Source organism: Ceratotherium simum, chromosome 34 (assembly GCF_057802395.1).
Source record: "Ceratotherium simum simum isolate JZ-2026a chromosome 34, ASM5780239v1, whole genome shotgun sequence".
NCBI classification, from domain to species: Eukaryota; Metazoa; Chordata; class Mammalia; order Perissodactyla; family Rhinocerotidae; genus Ceratotherium; species Ceratotherium simum.
In genome coordinates, this window is record NC_141933.1 from 6,934,218 (window position 1) to 6,956,691 (window position 22,474).

Sequence of the window (22,474 nt, forward strand, 5' to 3'; positions counted from 1 at the left end):
CTCTCGTCACTCCATCTCCCCTTGCTCTTTCTCCTTGCAGTCCAGTGAATCTTTTTATACTGTGTACATTGGGGGTCTGCAAACCCCTTACTTGCAAACATTTTGTTCAGGCTTTTCCATTTTCTGTGGCGCACAGGCTCAGTTTTAGCTTCTTTTTCTCAAAGTATTTTCTTTTTCTCAAACTATTTTCTTGCTGCTTCAGAGATGCCTCACTCTCCTGGTCTACCTCTTAACTTTGTGGCTGCTCCCTCTTGGTTTCTGTTGCTCAATCTTTCCTCCCTCTGTTCACTCTTTCAATGCTGAATTCTCTTCTCATCTCTTTTCCCCACCCCAGGCAATCTCACTCCTGACCCTGGCCTCAAGGACTATCAATCTCTATGCTACAGATGCCAGCACTTCTGTCTGCAGCTCAAGCTTCTCTCCCAGACCAGACCCTGTAGCTGGGTATCACACAGACACCTCCAAACCCAACTGTAGCTCAAACCCTGTAGCTCCCGTGTTTCCCACATCAAAAGTGAAAGGCGTTATCATTCATTTGCCAAACTCTCCATGCCAGAATCCTGGGCATCACCCTTGATGCCTCTTTCCCCCTCCTCCCACAAATTCCCCATGAAGCACTAAGTGCTGTTGATTCGCAAGGCAGACTAGGGAGTGGTTAAGTGCATGAATTCTAGAGCCAAATGGTCTGGGTTCAAATCCCAACTCTGCCACTTTCTAGCAGTGTAACTTTGGACAAGTGACAACCTCTCTGTGCTTTAGTTTCCTCATCTATAAAATGGGGATAATAATAGTACCCTTACCCTGTAGGGTTGTAATGAGGTTTAAATGAATTACTACTCATAAAAATGGACACAGTTCATACTGCACAAGCATCTGTTGACTAAGATAAATTCTGTCTTCTAAGTATCTCTTGAATTGGTCCCAAGCCACCATCATCTCTCCACCATCTTCCTGCCCTGGCCTAATGGGTCTGCCTGCATTCAATCCTTGTCCTCCAGTCCCTTTACAACCCAGGCCAGGGTCACCTTTTCAAATGCAAATACGATGCAAATGCTTAAGTCTTCACGGCTTCCTACTGCACAGCCCACACTCCTTCACAGGGCTGACAAGGCTTGTATAACGTGGTCCCCATTCACCCGTCCAGCCTCATCTTTGCCACAGAACACTCTGACCTCACACGTTTCCAAAGGTAGATGAGGGAATTGTTTACTTATAATCCGTCAGAGCCGGAATAATAAAAACTGTCCTTTCATTGCTGGGAAGTGGTAATTGCACCCAACAGAGCCCAGTTTGTTTCAGGCTGCATTCTTGGCTCCCTGAGCACCTGCCATGCCCCTTTGCTTCCTGATTCCTTCATTTGGAAAGGATTTATTTCTTGATTTGTAAATAAAGGCTGGATGGTGTGGGGCACCCACAGATAAATCATACCCAGCTTGGCTTGCTCTGGGCCAGACCCTCTTCTAAGTGCTTTACCTGAATTAACTAACTTCCTGTGAGGTATGTACTATTATTAGCCCTATTTTATTAGTGAGGAAATCGAAGCACGGGGAAGTTAATTATCGTGCCCAAGGTTTTACAACTAGTAAATCAAAGAGCCAGCTTGGTTCCAGAGCCTTGATAAGGCTAATGAGGCTGAATGTTATAAAGAACCTAACAGACTGCAGAGGCAGGAATAATCACATTTAATTAGTGGGAGTCTAACACAAATTCATAATAAAGAAATTTATGTGACTCACAATTTAGTGTGGTCTTACGTGGATTATCTCATTTCACTAGATGAGAAGGTGCAGAGTTGAGGTAAAGAGCACAAGGTCTAGAATCAGATAATCTCAATATTTCCTTCCCAGCCCCGTTACTTACAGAGTAGGCCCCCTATTTGTGCCTCGACTTTCTCATTTGTAAACGAGGTATAATAAAGCAATTTACCTCATGCCATTTTGAGGATTAAGTGAGGTAATAATGCCCCGAAACTGCTTATCACAGTGCCTGGCATATAGCAAGTGCTAAAAAACAACAAAAAAAAGTTAAATGATATAATAAGATGCTGGCTTATTTTACTGGACACAGGTGATGTGTCAAACATGTTCCTGGTCTGTTAAGGCTCACAACTCTGTGAAGGTTTTGTCTTCGTTGTACAGTTAACAGCACATGCTTCCTAGGTGCCAGGCATTGTTCTAAAGCATTTTGCTAACTCAGTCCTCACAACAAGCCCCAGGAGTAGGTGCTGCATATTATAATCCCCATTGTAGGGGGAGGAGACTGAGCATAAATTAAGTAACTTTATCAAGTTCACAGCCAGCAAGAGGAGCAACCGGGTGGTTTGCCTCCAGGTTCTGTACTTTTATCCATATTGCCTTTCAACAACAGGTGAAGAAACAGGCTCAGAGAGTAAATAAATGCCCACTCCTAAGAACACGCTCTAGATTCATTTCAAGCTCAAGGATAATCACCATGTCCAGCAGATAGCGCCCCAGCGCACAACAGTCTGCGGGATTTTTCATAAGCGGTCAAAACTACCATACCCACAATGCTATGCGGGGGTTAAGGTCCCCGTCCTCCAGTTTAGCTGCTCGAGGTATTGCCTGTGTGCTCTCCAGGAGGAATGTGTGGACCCGAGCCATTCGGGTCCTTCCCCTATCTTCAGATGGCAAGTTAAAAGTTTTCGTCTCTTTATCTCACCCTCCTTGTCTTACTAGTTGGAGGGCGGAAGGATTGAAACAACGCTATTTGTTGGCTTCACCTGCCCTAACCTAACGTGAGGACCCTTGACCTCTGATCCAAGATGGCGGCGCCGCCGTGCTTCTGCCCTGAAGCGAACTAAGCCCGGGAACCCAGCATCATGTCGAAGCTAAGCCGGGCCACTCGGGCCCTCAGGAAGCCCGAGGCCGGCGGCGTGATCCGGACCATCGTACGGGCAGGCCAGGCCATGCCCGGGCCCCCACTAGGCCCCATCCTGGGTCAGGTGCAGCCGCGGCTGGAACTTGGCTTGGGAGGCATCGGAGGGTGGGAGCTCGTACGCGGGTGGAGGGCGCAGGCGCTGGAGCCAGGGAGGCCTCGGTTCAAAGCTCGGGTCTGCTTCTCACACGCTTTATGTCCTTGCGTTAGTTACATAGCCTCTGCGCCTCAACTTCCTCAGCGGGCTGTTGTGAGGATAAAGAAGGATGTGCATACAGATCGTCTGGCATATGAAGTGGTAGTTTAATCTGGGTAGGGGAAAGAGAATGAGAACATAGAGAAGTGAAGTAGGAGGAGAAAACAGACGGAGCCTCCTGGGTGGTAGGAAGCTATCTCTTCCTCCCCACACTAACCCCGTGCCTACCTCACAGCGAGGCGTTTCCATCAACCAGTTCTGCAAGGAGTTCAACGAGAAGACAAAGGACATCAAAGAAGGCATTCCTCTGCCTACCAAGATTTTTGTGCAGGTGCGGAGTCAGGACTCTGATCCCCAGTTTCCTTCTCAGTCCCGCTCTTCTCCCTAGGTCCTGGAGCTGGTCACCTGCGATTGCTCCTCTGCTTCTAACTTGGGGGAAGTCTCTTCCTGTTACTAGGCCCCACTTTCCCCATTTGCACGGTGGAGACTAGACTGTGTCTTTTCTGAGCCCACCCTGCGGCAGGGCAGTTCTTCCCTTTGCCTCGCCATCTCACTGGGGCTTCCAGAGCAGAGTTGGGCCTGGAAGAGAGGTGACAGGGATGTTTGCTGCAGATTTATTTTTCCTGTGCTTTTGTGGTCAGTTAGAGGGACACCATCGGAAGATGAGTCTAGGGAAGGGGGGACAGGAAGTTAAAAGTTCTCTGGGCTAGGGCGGCAGGGGTTGGGGGAAGTAGGAAGAGATAGTCTCATATTTCCTTTTTCCATTAAGCCTGACAGGACGTTTGAAATCAAGATTGGACAACCTACTGTTTCCTACTTCCTGAAGGCAGCTGCTGGGATTGAGAAGGGGGCCCGGCAGACAGGTGAGTGTCAGGGTAGGCACTTGGGATTCTGGGGGTTCTGGAAGGAGGCATGATACCTGAAGGGCTACTTGTTCCTTCCTCCCAGGGAAAGAGGTGGCAGGCCTGGTGACCTTGAAGCACGTGTATGAAATCGCTCGCGTCAAAGCTCAGGACGACGCCTTCGCCCTGCAGGACGTGCCCCTGTCCTCTGTTGTCCGCTCCATCATTGGCTCAGCCCGTTCCCTGGGCATTCGTGTGGTGAAGGAGTGAGTGTCCTGGGGAGGCGCAGTGTAAGAGGAGGGCCTGGAAAGTTCTTGACTCTGGCCCAAAGCTGAGAGGGCCCATTATAGTGGGAGAGCCAGCTTCTGAGTCTAAGGACCTTAGATTCTTGGAGGTGGGGGGCCTCATTCATTCATTTGGAATACATTTAAGTACTCATTATGTGTTAGACATTGTTCTGGATATTGGATGCAGCTAGGAAGGAGGTAGCCCATACTTGGCCCTACTCCTAACAAGCTCACAGCCCAGGGATGGAGGCAGATCCATAAATGGAGCAGTAGACTGCCGGATGGTCAGTGTTGATAAAAGGAACTACAGGTGTCTTGAGAACAGAGCATACGGCTCCTAATTTTTCCCAGTGTGTCAATGAAGGCTTGTAGGGGAGGTGACATCTAAGTAGAGACCTGGAAAAGGAGGTCAAAGACTGAGGGCAGGGGTTCCAAGAAGTAGAATAATCCCTGTGGGGCATGGAAGGTGAAAGAGCGAAGGAAGGAAGTTCAGGTGATCTGGGTGCACAGTACTGGAGGCAGAGTGGGAAATAGTATGCGGGAGGCGAGGCAAACAGGGACCAGTCGGGTCTCAAGTTCAGACTTGACCCCAAGGCCAACAGGGGACCCGCTCAATGGGCTTTGGGTGAGCTCAGGAATTGTTTCCTTGAAGTGAGATGTTGGGCGGGAGAGCATTTAGCTCAGAGAACAGCAGGGGCAGCACTCAGCCCTTTATTGGCCTCTTGCTGCTGGTGTCACACCTCATGCCAAAGCTGACGGTTGCTTGTTTCCCAAGAGGAGTGGGGTTAAGCATGGAACATGCACAGAAAAGCGTAGATGGATTTTACTTTTCTCAGATCTTTACTTTTACTGTGAGTGCGGAAGTGAGTAAATCCCTGCTCTGAGGGAGACACACACGCATAGCCCGAGGACTTCATTGTACAAATGTTTTGAGACACAGAGGAAGGGCCAGTTAATCTGGACTGGGATGTAGCTAAGGACTCAAAGGACGAGTAGGGCTTTAAGAAGGGAATAAAAGGCAGAGGTGGTGGGGGTGGTGGGGTGGTGTTCCTGGCAGAGGAAGCAGATGAGCAAAGGTATGGAGGCTGGGAAGTCCAGGAGGGGAGAAAGGGTTCTGAGACTGTGACACGGGCACTGTGAGCTCCCCGCCAGAGACCAGCCATTCACTTACCATCTGTTTTTCTGCACCTGCAGCCTCAGTTCAGAAGAGCTGGCAGCTTTCCAGAAGGAGCGAGCCGTGTTCCTGGCTGCTCAGAAAGAGGCAGATTTGGCAGCCCAGGCAGAAGCTGCCAAGAAGTGACCCCTGTCCCCCACACTCCAGGATTTTGAAGGGAGCAGCTGGGAAAGGGGCCAGTTCGGAAGGCTGTGACAAAGGGGAGGAAGGGAGGTCACACCAATCTGATTATTGTTTTTCTGACTTTAAATTATATATTTTTACATGTATGGCTGTATCAGAGGATCAAGCCTGAATAAACGTCCTTTGTCACCGATTCTTGACTTCTGCCTTGGGACCCCAGGGAAAGGGAACAGTACTGACGGTAGCCACCATGGATGGACATTAGCTGCCCTAGGAAGTAGGGGTCTTCATGCTGCTTCTCAGGTGTGTGATCTGAGGCTCAGCCAAGCAGAACGACTTGCCCAGGTTCTGAATTGGCAGAGGTAGAGTAGGATCCTGGCCTTCCGATTTGAAATCCTGTGTTTTCCCCCTTTCCAAGGGTGAGAGAATGGGCAGGGTGGGTGGGGGCCACGGATGCTGGCACTTGGGTGTACAGAAGCAGCAGATGTTGCTTTTGCTCACATCAGAAATATCTCTTAGCTCTTGGGGACTTGCTACCTCAATAGAAACAGACTCCAGTGGGGAATTCAGGTCACAGCCCCAAGCAGGATTACTGCACAGAGTGCCCCAGATCCAGGGGCTACTTCAGGCCCCTCTATTAAGCTGACCCTGGCTTTGGGTCAGGTGTTAGTTGAACATGAACTATAGTGGGGTTCATGGCTACAGACCCTACCTTCGGTAGGTACCTGCCCAAGGTGGGAGAAATCCCTGGGAAGCCCCTGGCTTTTTGTTTTCTCCATTATTCAGAACATCAGGGACCCTCGTCCTCAGAAAAGAGAGGAGGAGTTGGGAGAAATGGGCTTTGCGTTTACCAAGCACCTCTTATGCACTAGGCACTTTGTTTTACACTGAGAAGATTTGAAAAGCATAGAAAAACACAAGAAAATAAAAACCTCGTGTAATCTCACCACCCAGATGAGACTCCTGCAAATATTTTGGTGTGTATCTTTTCTACTCTTTTTTTCTTGTGTGTGTATTTATATATCATGCTTTTTAAAAACACAAATTGGGGTAATACTCCAGATATTGTTGTGTTCCACTTTTATTTTTAACTTGGCGATTATCTAGGACTTTTTTATTATCTTCCTAAAACAATTTTTAATGATTACTTAGTATTCTGTCTTATGGGTGGATCATGATTTATTTAACCAAGTCTTCAACTGTTGGGTACTTTGTTGTTGGCTTTTAAAAAAAAAATACATACAACCCTGTGATGAACATCATTTGGTTCCCTGCTTCAGGGTCTCCCAAAGCTTCAATCAATCTGTCAGCTGGGACTGTGGTCTCATCTGAGGATTGACTGAGGAAGGATCTACTTCCAAACTCAAGTGTTTGTTGGCAGCAGTTAGTTCTTTCTGGGTAGTTGGACTGAGGGCCTCAGTTTCTTGTTGGTTGTCGGGCCAGAGGCCACCCTCAGTTCTGTGCTCCCTGGCTTTGTGGTCTTGAGCAAGTTACTTAACTACTCTGTGCCTTAAACTTCTCATCTATACGATAGAGAAAATAGTGCTTACCTCAAAAGGTTGTTGTAGCCCAGAAATAAACCCATACATATATAGTCAATTAATTTACAACAAAGGAGCCAACAATATACAGTGGGGAAAGGACAATGTCTCCAATAAATGGTGTTGGGAAAATAACACCATTCACATGCAAAAGAATGAAACGACCGCTATTGTACGTCAGACACAAAAATTAACTCAAAATGGATTAAAGACTCGAACATAAGACCTGAAAGCATAAAAATCCTAGAAGAACTAGAAGAAAACATAGGTGCCTTGACATCAGTCTGGGCAATGATTTTTTGGATTCGACACCAAAAGCAAAGGCAACAACAAGCAAAAACAAACAAGTGGGACTACAGCAAAATAAAAAGCTACACAGCAATGGAAACATCAACACAACGGAAAGGCAGCCCCCAAACGGGAGAAAATATTTGCAAATCATGTATCTGGTAAGGGGTTAATATCCCAAATACACAAAGAACTCATACACCTCAATAGAAAAAAAAATCTAATTAAAAAATGGGCAGAGGATCTGAATAGACATTTTTCCAAAAAAAGACATACAGATGGCCAACAGGTGCTCAACATCATTAGCGATCAGGGAAATTCAAATCAAATCCACAATGAGATATCACCTCATACTTGATAGAATGGCTATCATCAAGAAGGCGGGAAATAACAAGTGTTGGTGAGGATGTGGAGAAGAGGGAACACTTGTGCCCTGTTGGTGGGAATGTAAACTGGTGCAGCCACTCTGGAAAACAGCGTGGAGCTTTCTCAAAATAGAGCTGCCATATGATCCAACAATTTCACTTCTGGATATTTATCAATAGAAAATGAAAACACTAAGTCAAAAAGATGTCTGCACCCCCATGTTCATTGCAGCATTATTTACAATAGCCAAGATATGGAAACTACCTGAATGTCCATAGATGGATGAATGGATAAAGAAAATGAGGTAAATATATGCAATGGAATATTATTCAGCCATAAAAAGAAGGAAATCTTGCCATTCATGACAACGTGGATGGAACTTGAGGGCGTTATGCTAAGTGAAGTAAGTCAGACAAAGACAAATACCATATGATCTCATTTATATGTGGAGCCTAAAAACAAAAAAAAAAACCCCAAACAAACAAAAACCTGAACTCATAGATACAGAGAACAGATTGGTGGTTACCAGAGGTGGGGGGTGGGAGGTGGGTGAAATGGGTGGAGGAGGTCAAAAAGGACAAACTTCCAGGGGCCGGCTTGGTGGTGTGATGGTTAAGGTCTTGCTGTCCGCTTCGGGGGCCCAGGGTTCGCAGGTTCGGATCCTGGGTGCGGACCTATGCACCACTTATCAAACCATGCTTTGGCGGCATCCCGTATAAAGTAGAGGAAGATGTGCACTGATGTTAGCCCAGAGCCAGTCTTTCTCAGCAAAAAGAGGAGGATTGGCAACAGATGTTAGCTCATGGCTAATCGTCCTCACCAAAAAAAAAAAAAAAGTACAAACTTCCAGTTATAAAATAAAAAGTCATAGGGAAGTAATGTAAAAAGAAGGGGGTTTGTGGTAAAGATTAAATAAATTAGGGGCCGGCCCGGTGGCACAAGCGGTTAAGTGCACGCGCTCCGCTGCAGCGGCCCGGGGTTCGCCGGTTCGGATCCCGGGCGCACACCGACGCACCGCTTGGCAAGCCATGCTGTGGCGGCGTCCCATATGAAGTGGAGGAAGATGGGCATGGATGTTAGCCCAGGGCCAGTCTTCCTCAGCAAAAAAGAGGAGGATTGGCAGATGTTAGCTCAGGGCCGATCTTCCTCCCACATACCAAAAAAAAGTGAAAAAAAATAAGATTAAATAAATTAATGCATAGAAAGTATTCAGAGCAACGACTGGCGTATTGCAAGTCCTCAATAAAGGGCAGCAGTTGTTATCTCCGGGTTATGTTCTTGAGCACACATGCATACTCGAGTGTCATTACAAAGCAAGCAGCTTCTCTGGCGTCACATCTCCCTTTAGCCACTGCCCCATTTCTCTGTTTTCTCTCACTGTAAGACCTAAAAGAAGTGTCTAAACACACTGTCTATACCTCTTCATCTCCCATTCACTCTTTGCCTTGTAACGCTTTTAGTCTTAAAGTCTCTTGTGTTTGTTATTATATATGCCTATACCAATCTCTCTTTTGTTTAGAGTTAGTATGATTTATCTTTTTTACATCTGCTCAAACGTTTTCTATCCTTATGTTCTAGATGTTCTTGTAACAGCATCAGTTGGTGTGATAGCCCCCCTCCAAAATGGTCCCCGAAGATCTCCACCTCCTAGTAACTGACACTCTCCTACAACTTTCCAGGGTCGGGCTATGTCACCAAGAGACTGTGCAGAAGTGATGTTATGTCATTTCCGATATTAGGTTGTAAAAGACCCCACAGCTCCCACCTTGATTGCTTTTTCTTCTTTATAGTCATACCCATCCCCTCTCCCCCGCTATCTGTAATCGCTGGCACCCTCTAATCTGTTCTCCACCTCTATAAGAGGGAGGTCTTTGTTCTCATTTCTAGAATGTTATATAAGTGGACTCTTACAGTATGTGTCCTTTTGAGGTTGTCTTTTTTCTTGGCATAATGCCTTTGAGATCCACCCAAGTTGTTGTGTGTATCACTAGTTCATTCCTTTACATTGCTGGGTGGTATCCCAAGGTGTGGATGCACCAGTCTGTTTTATCATTCATCTATCTAAGGACATTTTGTTTTTTCCACTTTTTGGCTGTTACAAATAAAGCTGGTATGAGCATTCCTGAAAGACTTTTCATTCCTCTGGGATAAATACCCAGGAGTGTAATTGCTAGGTCATACGGTAAGTGTATGTTTAGTTTTTTAAGAAACTGCAAAATTCTTTTCCAGAGTAACTGCACCATTTTACATTCCCACCAGCAATGTATGAGTGATCCAGTTTCTCTGCATCCTCACCAGCACTTGGAATTGCCATTATTATTGTTCTCATTTAGTTGTTCTAATAGGTGGGTAGTGGTATCTCATTGTGGTCTTAATTTGTGTTGTCCTAATGGCTAGAGTTGTTGAATATCTTTTCGTGTGCTATTTGCTACATGTATGTGTTCTTTGGTGAAATGTCTCTTCATGTCTTTTGTCCATTTTCTAATGGATTGTTTGTTTGTTTTACTGCTGTGTTTTGAAAGTTTTGAAAGTTTTAGACAGGAGTCCTTTGCCAGGTAGGTGGTTTGCAAATATTTTCTCCCACTGTGTAGCTTGTCTCTTCATCCTCTTAACAAGATCTTTCACAGAGCAAAAGTTTTTGATTTTGATGAAGTCCAATTTATCAATTTTTTTCTTTTATGGATCATGCTTTTGGTGTCATGCCTAAGAACTCTCCACCAAGCCTTTGATACCTAAAATTTTCTCCTATGTTTTTCTCTAAAAGTTTTATATTTATGGGGTTTTTTTTTTAGCTCTCTGTTCACAGCATGGAAACTTTTATTTACTATAGCCATGTCCTCTTAAACTGTATCCAGAGTACAGTTATGTTTTACATTTAAATCTGTGACCCATATTGAGTTAATTTTTGTATAAGATGTCAGGCTTATGTTGAAGTTCCTTTTTTCCCCCTAAGGATATCTAATTACTACCCCAGTACCATTTGTTGAAAAGACTATCCTTCCCCCATTGAATTGCTTTTGCAATGTGAAAGGCCGATTTTCCTTGCTCTGAAAAACTGGGGGAATTCAGTTCTGGCCCTCAGAGGTATTGAGTTTAGCATTCCTCCCCATGTGGGTTTGAAATCTACACATGTCTTGATGGGGAGACTGGTCATGGCTTTGCAGCAGGCTGTCTTCTTATTAAAGGTCTCTCCCTCTTAGCACCATGAGTCGATGGGAGATTCTATTTTGCCTTTTAGCTTTTATCTCAGCCTCTCAGTCTCCCTCAACATTCTAGAATTTAGCAAATATTCCATGGGGGAAAACAGGCCACATATTTGGGGGGTCATCTGGTTTCCATTCCATTACATCAGCTCCTCCTGACCACCCAAAAGCTTACTCCCAGTGGATTCCCTCTGCCTGGACTAAACCCAATCAGCCTGAACCTCGAACAAGGAAGTGTCTCCAGGGAAGATGACTAATGCTCATCAGCTGCACATGAAGGCTCTTTTCTCTCTGGAATTTTAGTTCGTCTAGTTCTTGTTGTTTCTACAGCTCTATGATGTCTTTAGCAACATGAATTTTACAACTTATTAATGTTTTTCTAGTCATCGCAATGAAACGTTGTATAATAAACCATCATACGTAAGTGGCTGCCACTGTGTATGACACAATTATTCTCCATATGCAGTATACGTCAACAATTTTTCTTCAAATACTGATTTTTAATGATATGTTTTTGTTATATCAATAGTGTGATTTTCTTTCCTTCGAGGTGCTCAAATAACTGAAATAGAAAATAATATTTTAGATTGTGTACTTTCACTAAAACTTGACCTAGTATAGATTATAGTAGCTTGTAATACATTAAATTACCCAGATCGCAGGCAGTTGGTTTTTAGACAATGTACAAATGGGCCATTCAGCACATTGTTTTATAATCTTTGGCCCCCCCAAAAAATGATGCTTGATATGGCTCTAAGACTTGCTGGCTCTTCCAATTTTCCAATTGCAATTGTTTTCTATTTGAGTTTTAAATTTTAGTTTTCACATTTTTCATTTCTAGAAGGTCTATTGGTTCCTTTTCTTCTGCTTTATCACTGTTATCATTTCACGTTCCCTGCAGATCATCTTGACTTTGTAATTCTTTCTTTAAACATGCAAAATATAGTTGTTTTAAAGTCAGTGGCTGGTTATTCCCATATATGAAGCCTGGGCAGGTCTGTCATTGTTAGTTCTTGCTCCTATAGTCTTGGTTCCTTGTGTGTCTGGTTATCTTTGACTGTGTCTTGCTCAATGCCTGTGACAGGTTATTTTTGGAAGCTCCTTGAGGCCTAGGATGGATGTGCCCTCGTCCAGAGAGGTTTTGAATTAGTCCTGCTAGGCATCAGAGGACACTCCAAAGATCTTGATATTCATCTCATCTCAGTCTAAATAAACAGCAATCCCTCACCCAGTTACTAAAGTCAGAGACACAAGACTCCTCTCTTTTCTTCATCCCCACTTTAAATCCATTAACAAATCATGTTAATTCTGTCTCCATAATATTCCAGACCCAGCCACTTACCTCCATCTGTGTCTGGTGAAAGCTCTCATCTCCCCTTGCCTGGATCACTGCAGAATCCTAACGGTCTCTCTGCTTCTACTCCTCCAATCCATTCTCCACACAACTGTCAGAGGGATGGCTTAAGCATGTGAATCCTATTGTGTCACTCCCCTGCTTAAATCTCCTCAGTGGATTCCTATCACACATGAAATAAAATCTAAGTTTCTTAACATGGTCGAAAGGCCCTGAGTAATCTTTTTCCTCTTCTCCAACCGCTCTTCCTCTTGCTGCCCGTGATCCAGCCACACTGAATTTCTTGCTGTTCCTTAAACAGGTCAAATCCTTCCCCGTCTAAATACGTCCGCTCTTGCTTTCCTTTGGCCTGGGACATTCTTATTCCTGTTTCTCATCTTTTAGGTCTGAGCTCAACGTCACCTTAGAAAGGGCTTTCTGATGCCCCACTCTAAAGCAGAGCTGTGGTTCTCTGCCACAGCCCCTGGGTCTTTCCTTTATTGTACATACTGTATGCTCTTTTTTGACTTATTTACTTTTTGTTTTGTCTCCCCAAAACCAGAATGTATGCTCTGTGCGCCCAGGGGCCTTGTCTGTCTTGTTCACTGCTGCATCTCTAGCACCCAGAACGGTTCCTAGCACATTAGGTGTTGTAAATATTCATCCCATGAAAAAATCGGGCTGCAGGGCCAGGACTTAAAAGCTCAGTCTTTATGACCCCCAAATTTGAGCCCTTTCTCCTACATTCTGCTCCCGGGGCAGAGTCTGGTATTAGTGGGAAGGGAATTGCCTGAGAGTCAGATCTGGCTTTGCAGCGACTTCAGGGGTGCCATTGGGCAAGTCCTTTCCTTTCCCGAAATCTCGGTTTATCCATCTGTTCTAAGCTAGCTCTGAGCCACAAGGACCCTGCCAGTGAGAGGAAGAGAAGCAGATACTTCTCTGTCCACCAGGTGGAGCCATTGGTTCTTTTAATTTTTTCTCTCCGCTGGACTTGGCTGCCGGGATCTCTGGTTCTGACTGTCAGGGTCCCTTCTCATCAAAACACACATGCTCTGCTATCCCCACACCACCACCAAACACCAATGACGTGTTTCTTTATTCTCACATATTTTTTAAATTTTAATTTATTTAGTTTTTAAAGGAACTTTTTATTTCAGAATAAATTTAGATTTACAGAAACATTGTGACAATAGTACAGAGAGTTCCCATATACTCCATACCTATTATTTCCCCTATTATTAACATCTTAAATTTATATGGTACATTTGTCACAATTAATGAGCCAATATTGATACATTATTATTAACTAAAGTCCGTACTTTATTCAGATTTCCTTAGTTTTTAGCCTATGTCCTTTTTCTTTTCCAGGATCCCATCTAGAATCATACATGTATTTCATTATCATGTTTCCTGAGGCTCCTCTTGTCTGTTACAGCTTCTCAGACGTCCCTTGTTTTTGATAACCACCAGCGAGGTTTTTGGGTGGGACCATAGTTTGTCTCTTGAGCTTATGGTCACTTAAGATTTGAAGCTGAGAGTTACAACCTTGGTCTCTGGGAAACTTAGGAACAAATTTTTGTGGTAGAAATTGGTGACTTTCTGCTCAGATCCTTGGGCTGGTCTTTAGAAATGGTCCTCTTGATGAAATATTTCTGGTACCTGCCATGTACCCAGCCCTGTGCTCGGTGCCAGGGAGGAGTGGAGCTAAGACAGGGTCCAGTTCTTTTGTCCAAGTTAGAGAATAGATGCACAAGAAGGCAGAGGGCAAGACTCCACCTTCCCGTTTCACCCAAGGATGCATGCAAGGTGGAAAAGGGGTGACAGGTCTCTGGAAGGTCTTCCTTCCCGTGGGACCCTCTGAAGGGCACAGCCACAGAGCTAGAGGATTTGGAATGAGAGGAGGTTTAGGGGAGTCCTCAGTGGTGTGCTCTCAGCTCTTGGAACCCAGCCCCCATATTTCTCTGGGAGGAAGATTGGGGCCTGGAGTTTCTTTCCTCTTCTTGAGAAAGAAACCTCCTCTAAGCCTTTGTGGTCACCATTGCCTTCTAATTCACTGTAATAACTTAGGTCTGTTCTGTGCTCCTTGGCTCATAAAGAGACCCCGTCGAGTCCTAGCAGCATCTTAGGGAGGTGAGTGCCATTTTTTTCAGCCTCAGGAGGCTGTGAGGAAACTGAGGCTCAGGTCCCACTCAGCAAATAGTTGGTGGAGGTGGGATTTGAATCCAGGTCTTTGTGTCTCCTAATTTTCACTTCTTCCCCCACCACACCCTGCAGCTGTTGGGCCCAAAGCTTAGAGGAAAGTAGTATTTTTGGAACTTTTTCTCTTTATCTCTTGGCCAACTAAGTTATGTTCTGCTCAGAAGTTGGCAGTCTGTTCTAGCTTGCAGACCTGGAGGGGAAGAGGCCCCTGCTCCAGCCCAAGCCTGCCCTTCTCGGGTAATCTGGGATGGGACCACTTGAGATGGTGGTTTGCTGGCTGTGGGGTGCGAGGGGACAGCCCAGGGCTTGGATGGAGACCACGTGGGTATGTTGTCCACCTGTGCCTCTCACCAACTGTGGGGCAAATCACTTTTTACCTGTGATCCTGTTTCATCAGTGAGATGGTGCTAATATGCCTGTCCAGAGGCTTCACTGCAGTGAATAAGGGATATGAAACAGTTTGTCAGCTGAAAGCCCCAGACAATGATAACAGAGGTGGTTATCGTTTGCTGTGAGAAGATCCAAGACCCCAGAGGGAAGCTGCTTCCCTGCAGAAGCAGGCTGAAGAAAGAAGCTCATGTCCTGAAACTTCAAACCCATGTCCAGGAAAATGCCAAGCAGAATCCCCTATTCACCCACAGACCCTTCTGCTCCTGCAAACCTGGAGCAGGGAGGAGACCCCAATACCCTCTAGTATTGGACATCAAAGCCTCTTGAAGGCAAGAGGTAGCATCTATCCCAGCTCCAAACTCTCCATCTTCCAGCACAAGGTGGGCCGCACACTGTACACTCAGATGTTGAGTGAAAAAATAAATGAGTGCATGAGTGAATGAAGAAATGCCAGGGCTGTCAGGAGGTCCAGACTTTACCTCCTGACCCCCAGGCTCCCATCTGGGCCTCCCAACCTTCTTGTCCCCACCCTTCCCTTTTCACAGCAGTGCATGACACCAGGGGTACCAAAAAGGCAAACTGGACTTTATTATAAAGTTGGCTACAAAGTCACCACAGCACCACGAGGTGGCCACCTGGGCACGCCCAGGCAGTCTGGTGGTCGGTGAGTCCCGCACCAGGTACACGCACTCGTGCAAGCACACGTGTGACGGCGGCAGGTCTGCCTTCCTCCATCGGAAAGGAACGTAGCGTCTCTTCGCGCCCCCCACCCCAAGCGCGGGGCACAAAAGTCACAAGAAGGGCCGCCAGGGCGGCAGAGTCCATCGGAATTGAAATCCCGTTACTGGTGTGTAGAGAATTCTACGTGGGTGTCAAGAGCCCCTCAGGGCACAGGCTGGCCCGGGTGGGCGCTGCCTTTCCCCCATCAAGGCCCAGGGGTGGCTTGGCCCCCAGGAGTGGAGAACTGGCCCAGGCCCATGGGGCAGCGCGGGGGGGAAGTGAGACTCCCCCATTCTCCGCTTGAAATCCCATTCAAGGAAACTCACTACGAGTGAATACAGATTGAAATGGAAACTGGGATCGCTCGAAGTCTCTAAATTTTAAAAAGAAGCTTCCCTCCCATGCCCTCCCACCTCCCCCCCCCCAAAATCCTGCAGGGCCTGGGGAATCAGATATATCCCCCTCTGGCCCCCAGAATCCCCCCAACAGTCCCGGGGGGGTGGAGAGCGGCTCCACGTCTTGATGACAATATGCCATACTTGACGACGTTAAGTCACAGACTTATTCAAAACGTTGGTTCCCCTCCACTTCCATCTGCAGAGAGAGAGAGAGAGGACAGTCAGTAGGGCCTATTAGGAAAGAGGGTTCCCGGGCTGAGGATGTGGTGCACTGTTGGCACCTAGTATGGGCCTCAAATATGTTGTCCTAATGACTGAATAATCACCAGAGGCTCAGCAGATAAGGGAGCAGTTTGGACAGATGGAGTGAAACTATGGCTGTAGTTTTGGAAAGGCCGGAGCCATAAGCAGGGAGCCTCCGATGGGGCCAGGGGCTGAGTCTCTCTCTCTTTCCTGAACTCCTGTAAACTCTTGCTCTGTATTCCCTTTAGGGGGCAAGAATACCGAGATAGAGCTCTAATCCCTCTTCCGTCAATTTGTTGTGTGACCTTAGGCGAGTTTCTTTAATTCTGGGGCCTCGATTGTCTTCATCTGGACTATGGGGTGGTGATAGCTGGTCTACATCTTTCATAGAGTTAAGAAGCACAAGCTATGACCCAAGGATTCTCTTGCACTTTATCCCACAGCCCACACGCCTGCCCTCCAGGCCTACTTGTCCAAAACTTGCGTATTAAGATTTTCACTAGTTCTTATCCTCACTCTACCCTGGGCAGCAAGTGATGTCATCCCATTAATAAAACTGAGGTCCAGAAAGGGGAATTTACTTGTCTAATTCCACCTAGCATCTTATTGGCAGGGCAGGGCCTTGAGTTATTGGACATTTTGGCTGGACTCACCTTCATGGAAGCTGTCTTGAACTTGGCTCTGGAGTTGATGCAACTCATCAGGAAACCCATCATAGGGGAATGCTGAGACACCTGTCTCAAAGGCGGTTTCATATGTGGCCAGGTCCTCCAGGAAGCTGTGGTCTTCTGGGGACAGGTTGTTGCAAGGCGATGGGGCCCCTCCTGGGACCGCTGCCTCAGGATCCCCTGAACTCCATTCCCCATTGGGGTCTGGAGTAGAGAGATCCATGAAGATGTCTTCCACGGGCGTCTCTTCCAGGAATATGTTATCAGGGTCAGCCAGGAAATCTAGCTCCTGGCATTTCCAGGGTTTCAGGTCCAGGCTGAGCACAGGGGGACCAGCCCCCGACAGGGACAGGTTGGAGTCCAGGGGCTCCAGCCCCCCAAGCGGCTCCAGCCCGCCCGTGCCAGCCTCAGCTGAGAAGGGCCTGTCCATGCCCTGAGCCAACTGGCTGATCTGCTGGATGAGACGGTCTATCTCATTCTGCTCCTTCTCAGAGTAGTGGAAGAAACTCTGCTTGACTGGAGAGGCTTCAGGTGTAAGTAGGCCTTCAGGCACCAGGGGGACGTCCACAGAGAGGGGGCCCCGGAGCTGGGCTAGGGCCAGGAGTGTGCAGTCCCCATTACCCGGGCTGCTAGGACTTGGGGGCAACTTCTCATAGAGAAAACTGCATCCCTCCTGGGCGAAGTAAGTCTTGGTGTGACTGGGGCTCAGTTGCTCTGGGAAAGTTTGGCTGGGGCTGTTCAGGTGTGCTCGGAATGCTGTGCTAGGAGGAGTCAGCTGCTCATGGGCAGGGCTCCCCAGAGGCTCTGAGAAGGTGGCAGTGCTGGGAAGCAGCTGGTCTGGGAAGGTGGAAGTGCAGGGATCCAGCTGATCTTCATAGCTTCTGGCTGAGGTTTCAGTCAGCTGGCCTTGTAGTGGGTTAGTCAGTGGATCTGGGAAGGTTGCACTGCTGGGCGTCAATTGATCAGAGAAGGTCGTAGTGCTTGGAGTCATCTGTTCTTGGAGAGAGCTGGATGGAGTGGGCAAGTGGCTCTGGAAGGGTTCATGGAGGCTGAAGAGGAAGGCACAGCCTCCCGGCTGGTGGGGCGTGTAGGGTGGAGTACACACAAGATCCTTGCTCAGGTCTGCTTGAAGAGAAGGCTCGGGGCCAGATGGGAATGTCATGTAACTGAAGCCCAGCTCTTTGGGGGGTCGAGGAAGCTCTTCTGATGTTGAGACAGCACCCAGCTCAGGAGCACTGGGGAAATTGGTACTTCTGGGAGCCCCCAGGGCTGGGGTGAAGAGTAGGTTAGAGCTGGAGCACTGCTCCTGGGAGAGGATGTTCTCAGGGAATGAGGGCAGCATGGCTGGGGTGCCCAGGACATAGGCTGCCTGGGTGTCTTCAGAGTTCAGCTGCTGGCGGAGGCTCCAGGCTTCCGTGTCACTGGAGAGGAGAGAAGAGGCGGCCGGTAAGGGTTTGGTGTCCATTCTCAGATCAGTTCCCTGATTTGTGTCTCTTCCATGTCCAGCTCGGCTGCCCCCCAGGCCCCTGCCTTGCAGCTCACCTGATTGGGTAATTATTGGCAGTAATGGGGCCCTCCGGACCTTCTGAGTATAACAGGCAATAAATCCATGCCCAGCCTCCAGGCTTGGCCTGCAGTCTCACCACCATTTCTGCCTGAATATCTCCACTCTCAGACACTGAAGGGAAAGAAGAGATGCAGAGTTAGGACGTCCATCAGGTGACACCACTGAAACTCCCCCCTTGATGACCTCTCCACTGAATTGGGGTATCCATGGCATCCTCTTTTCTGACTACCCTAACCTGCCACTTAGCTCCCCACCTTGACCTCACCAGTTGGAGTCCCCCAGTTCTGATTCTATTCTCACCTTGACTCCTCACCCTAATAATCACCCTAAAGCATCCAGAACTATTGGCCTCTGCTAGCTCCCCAGCATCAGTCTTGACCACAGCCCTTCTTGGTCAGGTATCCCAAGCCCTTTCCCAGCTCCCTGTCTTGTCCCCAGCCTCTCTGGACACTCACACAGGCGGTAGTGTTGAGCAGAAGCGTGGCTCAAGTCCTCAGGGTGCAGCAGTCCATACCATGATTTACAAAGCAGTTCACTGCGCTCAAAGCCCAGGTAGATTAGGACACTGGGAAGGTGGAAAGGGTGAGGTCAGCTTTCTGTTTTCCCTGCTTGATACCCAGGCATCTCATTCCCTCCCAGGTCCTCTGCCCCCTTAGACTCCATCCTCCCTGCCCCTGACTCCCGAATCTAGGGTCCCCTCATCTCTGGCCCGCCTTCCGCCTGGGGTCTGAACACTCTGGGCTTACCTTTCAGAGATGTCAAGTAGGGCCAAATCCTTAGCATGATGGCTCTGAAACATGGCCAGGAAGAGTGAGGCAGGGCCAAGGCCAGGGCCAGGGCCAGGGCGTGGTCTTGGCTCCAGTGGGGCACAGAAAGCTGTGAACACAGGGTTTCCTGCCCAGTAGGCCCCAGGTGGGTGAGCATGGAATCGGCCTCGAATAAGCACCAGTTTGTTGCCTGCACTCTGGCGCCTGAGGGACTTGGAAGTGTTGAAGCGACAGCGGAAGAGGCGATCTAGGTGAAGGAGGAGAAAAATTGATAAGAGGGTGGATGGCTGACAGAGATGGCAGATGGGGAGGAGCAGGGCAGCAGGAGGGAGATTGGATTGAAGAAGGGAGTTCTTACCAGAGTCCAGGGCAGAGGGCAGAGTAAGTTGCTGGCGCACAGTAAGGTGGTCAGCTGGGTCAATGATGTCATAGATACTGTCACCCTGGGCAACTAGGTCCACCTGGAGAAAGTAAAGAAGAGATGACCATTAGTGAAGACAGCAAGAGGCAACCCTTGGCACATAGCACCTTGCAGTGTATAACCTCTGCCTCCAGTAATTCTCAGATTCTCAGAAGTGAAAAGCTCATCGTTTCCCATCTGTGCCCCAGCCCAAGCTGAGAAGACTCTCAGCACTCACCATGGAGTGGCCCAGATGCTCGCTCACACTCTCAGACAGATATAGCAGCTTCCCCTCAGCTGTGAACACCAGCAGAAAGCCAGGTAGTGCCGCCACTATGTCTTCAAGCTCTTGAGCTGAGAGAAGCCCTGTGGGGCCCGCCAGAGGAGTGCCTGCAGGGTGAGAAGGTATGATAAGTCAGGAGTAAGACTGGGAGGCAAAGCAGAAATGAGGAAGACATGGACTGAGTTTCAGAAAATCCAGAGGAATTTCTCATGGACCTGCCTCTGCACACACCTGTTGACCCTCTGCCACCAGTTCTTGCCCAGAGAACCTGTTGCTGAATTTCCCCAGCCCGTGAAGCCCTTCGACTTCTAGGTCGGGGAAGAGAGTTCCGGGGCCCTGAATTTCAGAACCACGCACAGCGTCCCCAAGCCGACCAGGCGATCAGCACCGCGGGCAGCGCCTCGCACACCGGGTGGTGCTGTCAGCACCGCGGACAGCGCTTCAAAGGCGGCCGATGAGCCCTTTCATCACCGCGAACAGCGGCTACGCTTCCCCAGGCTTTGGCGGCTCCATCCCTGCAACTTCCCGGGCTTCTCTCCCCGGGCTCCCGGAGCGCCTCTGCGCTGGTGAAGATGTGGCCATTCTGTCCTGGCTCTCCTCCTCCCATAAAGTCGGGCACCACGGACATTATCTAGGCTCTCTAACCTTCATCCAGAAGTAAAACGAGGTCTGGACAGAGCTCAAGAGGAAAAGTACTAAGTCTTGAGTTCCCCAAGTCCCTTCTCTCCCTAGCTCACCAACACGCTGTCCTAGACATGCGGCAGTCCCACCGGGTTCCCTCAGCTCCACTGTCCCTGGTGCCCTCCAGCTCGGGTCTCCAGCAGCCCCGGTTTGCTCACCTCCAGCGAAGAAGACGCCCTTGCGAGTGTAGATGCAGGCAAGACTCATAATGTGCAGGTAGGACAGCCGGACCTTGTCCGCTTCGGCCAGCGGCAGCAGGTCCTTGAGGTTCCGGATCTCAGCGTTGATCTGGTCGCGGCGCGCCTTGGAGGCGCCCTTGGTGGAGCGGTACATGACTAGCGGCTTCGGAGCTCCAGCTCGGGCGCTCCGAACACCTGCGTTCCCGTCCCGACGCGCCGGTGGCTTCCTCCTCCTTGCTTTCCCGTCTCTCGCTCAGGCTCTCTCTCTGTCTCCTCTCCTGGGCTCCGCTCGGCTGCGCTGCCCCCCTCGTTTGCCTCGTTCAGCCTTATATAGCTCCTGCCAGGCGTGGGGGGCTCGCTTTGGAGAAAGGGGGGGCGGGAAAGCGGGAGGCTGGGCTAAGCAAGCTGCAGCGGGAGCCACTGGCTGGGGAGGGGGGGAGCTCCTCCTCCCTCCCTGGCTTCCGACGTCATCGCATGACGTAGAACGAGAGCGGGAGGGGGAGCCAGAGGGAGGGGGGGGACGGAGGCTGCGGAGGGGGCCGCGGCTGGCTGCAGCTGAGCCGAGAGGCAGGCGCCGGGTTAGGAAAGCCTAAAAGGGGGTCCAGGGACCTAGGCGTCCGAATGTGTTCAGCTGAGGGCAAGGGTTGAGGCGGTCTGAAGCCCCTGGCAGGAGAGTCTGTAGAGGGCAGGGAGGGGCTGGTTCCGACATCGATTTTTCTAAGGAGATAAGGGAATGGGGAGGGGCAGGGTCGTTCACAAATTCCCCTTCGCTATTTGCCAGACAAAGGTCACGTTCACACGGGAGGGAGGGTGGAGAAGGAACTTCCTTGGCCTCTGCGCGATAGGTCACAGCCGGGATTTCTCTCTAGGGATTACTCAACCTGGGATTCCCTTAGTCACTTTCAAAGAACAAATCTCTTCCCCCTCTTTCCAAACCTAGGCGTTGGCGATTTAGCAGGGGGAGTTCCCTGGGGGTCTAAGTCCCTAGGATGGGGTGGAAAGGGGGTCCTGAGGGAGAGGGGCCAGCTGAATTTGGCCTTGGTTCTATTTTCCCACAGGCAAGAATAGAAACACCAACACCCACGCTGCAGTCTGCAGTGACTCTTTCTTTCCCTGTCAACTAATTAACCTCAGCCACTGACGGGAGAAACTGAGGCAGGGTCCCAGGGCATGGTAAGGATCTGAGTCTGCACCTAGGTATCCCTCCCCCACCCCCATTGCCAGCCCCTAAAGCCAGCAGTTTCCCCCGCCCGACTGCAAGCCTCTGTCTTCCCGCGGGCCGGGGGCGGGGGCGGGGCCGGGGGAATCCCAGCTCCATATTAGGACAGGAATCCTCCGGCTGCAACCGTGGTGGCGGCGGGCGGGGCCTGGCTGCCTCCGCATCGCTCCAGAGGGCTCCCCCCCGCCTCTCGCAGGGAAAATAAGGAAGCAACAGAGAAGCGAGGGGGCCGTGCTGGACCCTCCGAGATCCCCGCACCTAGCAGGGACGCCTTAACTCCATCAGGCTGTCCCCCCCAACCCCCTCCAAACCCCTCCCCATCTCCGGGGTAGGACCTCTCCCTCTGTCTCTCCACCTTCAACTCTCCACATGCCCCTCCCTCCGCCCCAACTAGTTTCTTTATCTCATTGCCTGCTTGGTGGTCTGTCTCAGCTTTGTGTGCCCTCTACCCCCCAAACATTCCCCTTCTGCTCTTTCAAGTTTTTCTTTCTTTGTTAGTTTTGTCTCCACAT

General features: G+C 49.0%; 2 protein-coding genes across 4 annotated transcripts; one reads left to right on the forward strand and one right to left on the reverse strand.

The window, feature by feature from the left end:
- The first annotated feature begins 2,665 nt into the window (after window positions 1-2,665).
- Window positions 2,666-5,710, forward strand: MRPL11 (mitochondrial ribosomal protein L11). 2 transcript variants are annotated; one of them, XM_087422601.1, is made up of 5 exons: window positions 2,666-2,962; window positions 3,327-3,422; window positions 3,861-3,954; window positions 4,040-4,223; window positions 5,415-5,710. In XM_087422601.1, exons 1-4 carry the CDS (start codon window positions 2,840-2,842, stop codon window positions 4,201-4,203), a joined length of 477 nt encoding a protein of 158 aa, XP_087278727.1. In that variant the 5' UTR covers window positions 2,666-2,839; the 3' UTR covers window positions 4,204-4,223; window positions 5,415-5,710. The 2 variants fall into 2 exon arrangements, with proteins under 2 accessions (XP_087278727.1, XP_004437715.2); XM_004437658.3 differs by having other exon boundaries at window positions 2,673-2,962; window positions 4,040-4,199.
- A 10,311-nt stretch (window positions 5,711-16,021) lies between these two features.
- On the reverse strand, window positions 16,022-22,191 carry NPAS4 (neuronal PAS domain protein 4). 2 transcript variants are annotated; one of them, XM_004437657.3, is made up of 8 exons: window positions 20,723-22,191; window positions 19,839-19,990; window positions 19,559-19,661; window positions 19,180-19,447; window positions 18,889-18,998; window positions 18,409-18,544; window positions 16,852-18,287; window positions 16,022-16,151 (listed from the first exon to the last, which is right to left on the reverse strand). In XM_004437657.3, the coding sequence occupies exons 1-8, from the start codon at window positions 20,895-20,897 to the stop codon at window positions 16,123-16,125; spliced, it is 2,409 nt and encodes an 802-aa protein (XP_004437714.1). In that variant the 5' UTR covers window positions 20,898-22,191; the 3' UTR covers window positions 16,022-16,122. The 2 variants fall into 2 exon arrangements, with proteins under 2 accessions (XP_004437714.1, XP_087278728.1); XM_087422602.1 differs by lacking the exons at window positions 18,889-18,998; window positions 20,723-22,191 and having other exon boundaries at window positions 19,839-20,190.
- Between the last annotated feature and the right edge of the window lie 283 nt (window positions 22,192-22,474).